The sequence below is a fragment of the Quercus lobata genome, chromosome 6, assembly GCF_001633185.2.
Source record: "Quercus lobata isolate SW786 chromosome 6, ValleyOak3.0 Primary Assembly, whole genome shotgun sequence".
Taxonomy (NCBI): Eukaryota; Viridiplantae; Streptophyta; class Magnoliopsida; order Fagales; family Fagaceae; genus Quercus; species Quercus lobata.
Genome location: NC_044909.1, coordinates 53,750,705 through 53,758,950, shown reverse-complemented (window position 1 = coordinate 53,758,950; position 8,246 = coordinate 53,750,705). Strand labels below are relative to the sequence as shown.

The 8,246-nt window shown below is 34.7% G+C and overlaps 1 protein-coding gene across 2 annotated transcripts; it reads left to right on the top strand.

The window, feature by feature from the left end:
* Positions 1 to 470: 470 nt before the first annotated feature.
* On the top strand, positions 471 to 7,149 carry LOC115994846 (ubiquitin domain-containing protein DSK2b-like). Of its 2 annotated transcripts, none has more exons than XM_031119134.1 (8): positions 471 to 1,195; positions 2,173 to 2,964; positions 3,580 to 3,791; positions 3,936 to 4,049; positions 4,512 to 4,570; positions 5,961 to 5,992; positions 6,527 to 6,598; positions 6,701 to 7,149. In XM_031119134.1, the coding sequence occupies exons 1-8, from the start codon at positions 964 to 966 to the stop codon at positions 6,847 to 6,849; spliced, it is 1,662 nt and encodes a 553-aa protein (XP_030974994.1). In that variant the 5' UTR covers positions 471 to 963; the 3' UTR covers positions 6,850 to 7,149. The 2 variants fall into 2 exon arrangements, with proteins under 2 accessions (XP_030974994.1, XP_030974993.1); XM_031119133.1 differs by having other exon boundaries at positions 3,577 to 3,791.
* The last annotated feature ends 1,097 nt before the right edge of the window (positions 7,150 to 8,246 follow it).

Sequence of the window (8,246 nt, the reverse complement as noted above, 5' to 3'; positions counted from 1 at the left end):
ATCCATAAATGAATTTTACACATATATACAAGGCTGGGGGAGTTGTATACTTTTGGGTTCTAAATTGATAAATTCTAATATAATAAAACATTAAAAGAATTATAAAAAAAAAGATGACGTGAAAAATTGTAGAGTTAGCAGAGGCTTCCGTTTTATATAGATATATAGATTAGATTGAGGTATCACAAAAAAAAAAAAAAAAAAAAAAGGCCTTAAAGTAGGCATTGACATGGGCATCAAATAGTGTATATTGCATATTGAAACTAACCAAATCTAAGAATTGCCAATTTCATGGCATAAAAATTAAAGGAAGAGAGATTAAGATTTGTTTTTATTTATCATATCTCTTAAAGAGAAAAAGTGAAAACAATAAAAGAGAAAAAAAAGACAGGAGCGACGCGTATCAAAAAGAGAGTGCTAGAATATAAACCCACAGGCCACAGACACAAACAGTTAAAAAGGTTCAGAAGCTGAAAAAAAAAAAAAAAAAAGACGGCCTCACTTTCTCTCACAAGACAACGCCCCCACCCTATTGTCTCAAAGACACATCCCCTCCGAAGCAGGAGAGTGTCTGTGACTGTGAGTGTATAATACAAGTCGCGCCTCACCCTCAGCTCGTGGGTCTCTTTATTCCTTCTCTCTCTCTCAAGACTCAAAACAAACACCAAACACTTTATATACTTTCCCGGCTTAGGTGGCCTTAAGTCACCTCCGATTCTCTCACCCTTTATTACAACACATAAATATAAAATAAATTCCCACATATTACACTTTCACTTCTTCTCTTTCTTTCACAATTACTCACCCTTCACTTTCTTTCTCTTCCTTCCTATTCAATACCACAACAATTTTTAGGGTTTCAATTTCCAATTCCTCTCTTTTTCTCTCTCTCTCTCATAGATCTGTAATTTTTTTTTTTTTTTTTTTGTGTGTGGAATTTGAGAGAGATAGTGGGGAGAGACTATGGGAGGTGATGGAGCTGTGGACGATGCGAACGAATCCAACGGCGGAGATGGAGTCAATATCAACATCCGTTGCTCCAACGGTTCTAAGTTTTCCGTTCAGATTAGCCTCGATTCCTCCGTTGGATCCTTCAAAAGCATTCTCGCTGAGAAATCCGATACGCCGACCGATCAACAAAGGCTCATTTACAAGGGTCGGATCCTCAAGGACGATCAAACTCTTCAAAGCTACGGTACTCATTTCATTTCCGATTTATTTTTTATTTATTAATATCTATTTCAGAATTTCAGAATTTTTTTTTTTTTTTTTGCTTATTAGTTAAATAGTGTTAATTTTTGGATCGATTATTATTATTATTTTTTGGTTTGTTTCGTAGAAATCAAGCTTTGATATGATATTAGGGCAACGAAGAATGATTATGCGATGCTTCATTGTTAATTGCTATTTTTGATGATTCTAGAAGCATCTAGATAGATCTCATTAGGAAATGGAATGTTATTGTTGTTTAGATTAGAAAGAGATAAAATGTTATTTTAGAATATTAGTTTATTTATTTATATATTCATGTGAATTATTCTATAAAAGTCGAGGAACGATGGAAGGCTCAGACCTAAAAATAAGTAGAAGTGGTAAAAAAAATGTCAATTAAGGAGATAATAGAGAATATGGATTTGGATGGAATAGAATGGCAAAAGAGAATACATGTGTCGATTAGTCTGATGAGGTTCCATAGCAATCCACAAAATTTTGGGACCAAGACTTGGTTGTTGCTTTTTTGTAACGTGAATGATTCTCAAGCAAGCATGGTGTCGTTTTGATAATTAGTTTTGGCAGTGGGTTAACTGACTTAACCTCAGCATTGAATTACAGTGAGTTCAATGTCCTATTGTCACCTTGGAGTAGCATGCTTGCTTTTTTCAGCTATATTTAGGCAACTGCCTTATATGTAACCTGGCGTTTATCAGATTTCCTAGTGCTCGCTTTTTAAAAAAAAAAGAAAGAAAAAAAAAAGTGCCCGTTTGGATTTTCAGCTTTGCTAGCCAAGTATTTTGGGTAAATCCCAGGTGTTTTATATGACATACATATTTGATTGTATTCCAAATGGAAATGTAGGTGTATCATATCCATTTAAAAAGAAAAGGAGATATAATTGCCGGCCATTGAGATAGGTTTAGTTATGTTGACCATCTTTTTTGTCTGTGTTTATAGGTTTGGAGGCAGATCACACCGTCCACTTAGTTCGTGGCTTTTCTCCAGCTGCAGCATCCAATCCTGCTGGTGGAACCAATCCTGGAGTTCCAAATACCACTCAAAGTAATGCCAGAAGTGTTGGTTCAAATGAAGGTGAAGCGTTAGGAGGAGCTGGTTTTGGAGCTTCACTATTTCCTGGACTTGGTATTAATGGTATGGGTGGTGGCGGCAATGGTGGTGGTATTGGTGGCAACGGTTTGTTCGGAGCTGGGCTTCCAGATTTTGAACAAGTGCAACAGCAGTTGACTCGGAACCCTAATATAATGAGAGAAATAATGAATATGCCTGTTGTTCAGAACCTAATGAATAACCCTGATGTAATGCGTAACTTGATTATGAATAATCCTCAAATGCGTGAAATCATTGATCGAAACCCTGAGCTAGCACACATACTTAATGATCCCAGCACACTTCGTCAGACACTTGAAGCTGCAAGAAACCCAGAACTCATGCGTGAGATGATGCGCAATACAGATAGAGCAATGAGCAATATTGAGTCTTCTCCTGAGGGATTCAATATGTTGAGGCGAATGTATGAAAATGTTCAAGAGCCATTCCTAAATGCCACAACAATGGCTGGGAATGCTGGAAATGATAATGCGAACCCATTTGCTGCTCTTTTGGGGACCCAAGGTGGGGACCAAGCAAGAAATCCGTCAACTACACCCTCAACCACTAGTTCTGAGACAACTACTGGCTCTCCTGCTCCCAATACTAATCCACTACCAAATCCTTGGACTGCTACTGCTGGTAGGATTTCACTCTCTTACTTCTGCTCTTCTTCTGGATGCTTTTATCGTCTTTTGGGGTAATTTTAGTGTTGCAGCATATAAGATTAACCTCTAGTTTAGTTTCACTGATCTACAAAGAGGAGAAAAAGATACATGTTTGTATCTTTTCCGTAAAGCTATGAACTTCAGTGTTTTTCCCTAATATCCACAGTACTAATTGAATATGTTGTTTTGAGTTATCCCTTTGACAAATTTGTGACCAATGTCTAAGGAAAATGGGAAACGTCACATGGTTTCTAAGAATCTAATTTCTTTGTGATTTAAATTGCTGCCCCTTAAAGGTTATTGATAAATAAAAGTACTGTAGATATTTTTGTTGCCATTGAGCTCTAGCTCAATTGGTATTTCTTCCCCTTGTAAGAGTGAGGTGGAGGGTGTGTACCCTCATGTCGTGGCCCATCAGTGCGTGTGTAGTTTACCAACAAAAAGTACTCTAAATCTTTTCTTCCTCTGACTTAAAAATAGGATTTTTTTTTTCTTCTAATTTGTTTTCTGCTGTTCGAAGATGTTAACTTGAATATTGTTAAAAAATTGTCACCAATAAATAGTTAACTCAATTATGTGAAACTAGCAGCTGGAGGTGCCCCAACTAGCACCACGAGGTCAAATCCTACTGGGGATGCTAGATCTCAGACACCCGCTGGCTTAGGTGGACTTGGTCTTCCAGGGCTTGAAGGCATGTTTGGTGCCATGCAGGATACCACTTTAGTCAATCAGATGATGCAAAATCCAGCTATGTCACAGATGATGCAAAGCCTCCTTTCAAACCCTCAATATATGAACCAGGTATTTAATTATTATATAGTTCAGGATCTTACTAGATCAGCACCAAAGACATTATTATTTGCATCAGCATGTTATACAATTCACTTATTAAGTATAAGTTGTACTTGAGGTCAACTTGTGTCTCTAACATTACTCAACTTTCAGATTCTTGGTCTCAATCCCCAGCTACGCAGCATGCTTGATTCCAATTCTCAACTAAGGGAAATGATGCAAAACCCAGAATTTCTTCGTCAGTTAACTTCTCCTGAAACAATGCAGGTACATTGTTATAAAGTTCTTCAGCAGTTGACACGTGCCCTTGAACAGTTTCTTTCTTGCTCATACATGCATACACAGACACACACCCTCATGCTGTGCAAACACACACCCTCATGCTGTGCAAACACGTCTACCCAGCAGTTCCCTTCTTAGACACATCTCCATATGCTCATCTCTGTGAACAGTGAACACATTTATGTTTAGTGTCGGTATGCATTCAAAGTTGCTAGTTATTACTTACAATAAAAAGTCTTGGTTTGCATGAATGATGGTTGACTTGGGAAATAGTTCTTGTATTATTTACTTCAGTAATTTGGCATATAAATTCCTCCTGGTGATAAGCTGAAGTCAATTCCATGTTTTTTATTTTATTTTATTTATTTATTTTAAATTTAATTTTTTATTTTTTTTATTTTGCTTCTTATATTTGTGTTGATCTCTCTCTGTCTCTCTCTCTCTCAGCAACTCTTGACTTTTCAACAAGCTCTTATGTCTCAGCTTGGTCGGCAACAGTCAACCCAGTAAGTGGTGACATAATCTTTGCCTGTTTTCCTTTCTGTAGATCAGCGACAACATTTAAAAAGTCCAAAAAGTAGGTGCAAGATGGGTAACTCCTAAAATGGAAAATCAATGATGGCTAGGATTATCTAAGAAATATGAAAAAAAGATACAAAGTAGTAGAAGGCAATCCTCAAAGCCATAAGAATATGATCTTCTAAAACGTGCTTCAAATATACTTATTAAAAAAAAGTGCTTCAAATTTGCACAGATAGTTCATTACCTTTTAAAAATTCTCCTAGTTTTCTTTTTATTTTCTAATTGCTCCATACTATGCAAAGTTGTGGAGCTTGCCGAACTTAAAACTTCTCTCTTCACAAATTGTAGTAGTTGTTAGGATCATATGATACGTGATACAAAGTTCTATATCGTATCGGTATATCGTAAGTGCTCATGAATCGTACGATATAGCGTGCGTATTCTCTGAATCATATCGTATCGTAAAATCGTACGATAAATAGACAAATGCTTTAAAATGAGATTTTTTGTTAAAATTTGTACTTTTATTTGAATCTAACAAGTTGCTAGACTTGTTTTTAACACAAAATTATTAGGTTACTTAATTTAGCCTAATTAAATAACATATTCATAAGTTTTTTCCCCCACTTCTACAAAATTTGGACTATATAGTACACATTTACACTTCACTTTAATATTTACAATTTATTTTCTGTACTATGAATAAGATGTTAATTGACAATTAATTATTTTTATTTTTGTTGTTATTGTTATTAGTCCAAGAAACTAGAATGCCAAGAAGAGAGATATATATATATATATATATATTTTAAAATTATTAAAATAAAAAGAACAAGAAGAGATAGTAAATGTTAATGATGATGAAGAAAATTTTAATGAAGAAATAAGTTTGCAAAATGATAAATATGATGATAGCATTGACTTAGATGGGGTTGATTAGGCAATATTATGAATATAAATTATTATTTCTGAGTCATTTATAATATATTATCACTTCTGAATTTAAGCAATTTGAATGTGTATGTTATAAACACATGCTAGTTTGATTTATTTAGTTAGCTTGTTTATTATCACATAAGTGATGAATAAATTAGTCAATAGTTGAATATATTCAAAATTTATAATAAACATATCCTTTATATATGTATATCTATAATTTTTTATAAATTTTATTAAGTGTTTGTGTATCTTACAATATACAATACAATACGATACATGATACAGAAACATCAAAAATTGATTCACGATATGATTCACGTTTTGACAACTATGAATTGTACATGCTTCGCCATGTGATAGTGACACTGCTTTTCCTGATTAGTTCTTGTCATTAGTTTCTTCCCTTAGCTTCTATTAACTTGTTGCATAATGCAGGGAACAGGGTCAGACTGCTGGTGGAGGTACAGGTATGCAAGTCAATCTTTGACATTTGGTCTAAGAAAAAAACCTTTGAACTTCTGTTTGCTTCTTTGGCCAATCTTCTATTATTATCATTGGTAAAATCTAACGGCATAGTGCCTGCAAGGGCATGTCTTCTAGATGTTGGTTCCTGTTAGAAACCTCCAACATATAATTGCTGGATTGCATCATTTGGGACATCTGCGTACAATAGGTGCTCTCAGTTAAATGGGGTGGCTCTTAGCTAAACATCTCTATACATTAATTTTGAGTGGGAAGTTCTATATCTTTATAGTAAGAAGCAATTGGTTCATTTTTTTGCTAGTTGGGGGGGTGGTTGGAGGATATTTAGGATTTTCCTGCAGTAATAGAGGGCTTTATTTTTGTCATTTTCTTGAGGAAGGCCTTTGTGTCAAACCCCTGGAAAGATGGCAAAAATTATTTATGATGGAAAATATTTGTTCTTCCCTTTCCCCTCAAATTATTTATTTTTTACAATGGGTTGTTTGTTAATGTTTTCACTGGGTCATTGAACAACGTAGGATTGGAGATGTTGATGAACATGTTTGGTGGACTCGGAGCTGGCAGCCTGGCTGTTCCCAACAGATCTAACGGTTACTATACTCTCCTGTCTTTTCTTTTCTTTCTAATTCCTTTTCTTAATGGATATCTTGTTGCTTACGTTTGTTTGGTACTTATTCTGTTTATCTTCCCAGCGCCACCGGAAGAACTCTACGCCACCCAGCTGTCACAGCTTCAAGAAATGGGTTTCTTTGACACACAAGAGAATATACGGGCATTGATTGCCACTGCCGGAAATGTTCATGCAGCAGTAGAGCGACTGTTGGGGAACTCTGGTCAGTAGTTTCTTGTTATTATCCAATTTTATCTGATGATGTTGCCTTCTGGCTTGCTGAAATCGGTTGCTTTGGACCTGAGTTGTATTCAAGCCTCATATATTTGTTGCAAATAAGTCCAAAGTATGTTAGCAAGAGTTGCAAAGTTAGTGTAGGTTATCATCCTTGTGCTGTTCTCTCTATCTCTTTCTCTAGAGGTATGGCCGGCAGGAGTTTCTTGTACATACTTAATATTAAGATGCGACATGTGATCATATGAATTGTTTGCCACATTATTAACTAAATTGGAATTTGTGACATTTTTGTTATATTTCCTTTTCAATTTCTTTTTATCTTTAGAAGTATGTAGTGTTTTAACAAAATTTATCTGACAACTGCTGATTGGTATTTTGAAATACCTATTTTTAGCTCTCTCCTTGGATGTATTTTATCCTCTTATTGCTTGGTAATTTTCTGGACTATGTGGGAATGAGGTAGAGAAAGAAAAGGAAAGAAACTTTTTTATTTTTACTTTTGAGAAACAAAAGGAAAGAAACTTAAATTAATGAAGGCAGTACCATAATTTTATATGCAAGTCTCTTCTAACATTGATTCTGTTGCTTCCTAATGGTCCATTTGGATTGAGATTGAGATTGAGATTGAGATTGAGATTGAGGGAGAGGGAGAGGGAGAGGGAGTAGAGGAGAGTAGACTAGAGTTGACCCAAAATTAATTTATTTTTAACAAACTTTACACTACTCTCCCTCTTTCCCCCTTCAATCCAAACAGGGCCCTAAAAGTCCCATGGGCCATGGGATGGCATTGCAAATGAGTTGGTCCTTCTCTCTCCCTTTGTATTTATTTTTTGCTTTCTATCTTTCTTCTCTCTTCATTAGGGGAAAGGGCGTGGTTGAAACTTGAAAGCATTGGCCATATAGCCCAATGATGGGTCTTGTTAAGTTTCAATATCACCATGTGTTTTGAAGTTTGGTGAATTGGTGTGGTGCAAAAAGCTACTTAATATATATACACATGTTATTTAATAAATAAATAAAAACTAAAAAAATGTGAAATTTGTTTGGTCGTTTTATTCAAAATGACATTGAATTATGTTTAGTTTAACTTGAAATAATTTAATATTGTCTATAATTCTTAAAAGACTTAAAAGAAAATTGGAAAAAAATAAACACATATATATTATAATAATGTCATGGAATTATTTATTTATTTAAAATCTTTGTTGGATAGAAGAAGAGAATTTGTAATTGTTGGTTGTTTTGTTGGCAAAGATAAACTAAAGGGTAAATTGCAAATTGTACCCTTAAAGTTTGAAGGTGTTTGGATTTTATATTTTGAAATTTCAAAATTTAGATTTTACTCTCTAAAATTTGAAGTATTTGGATTATACACTGACGTTTCATAATTT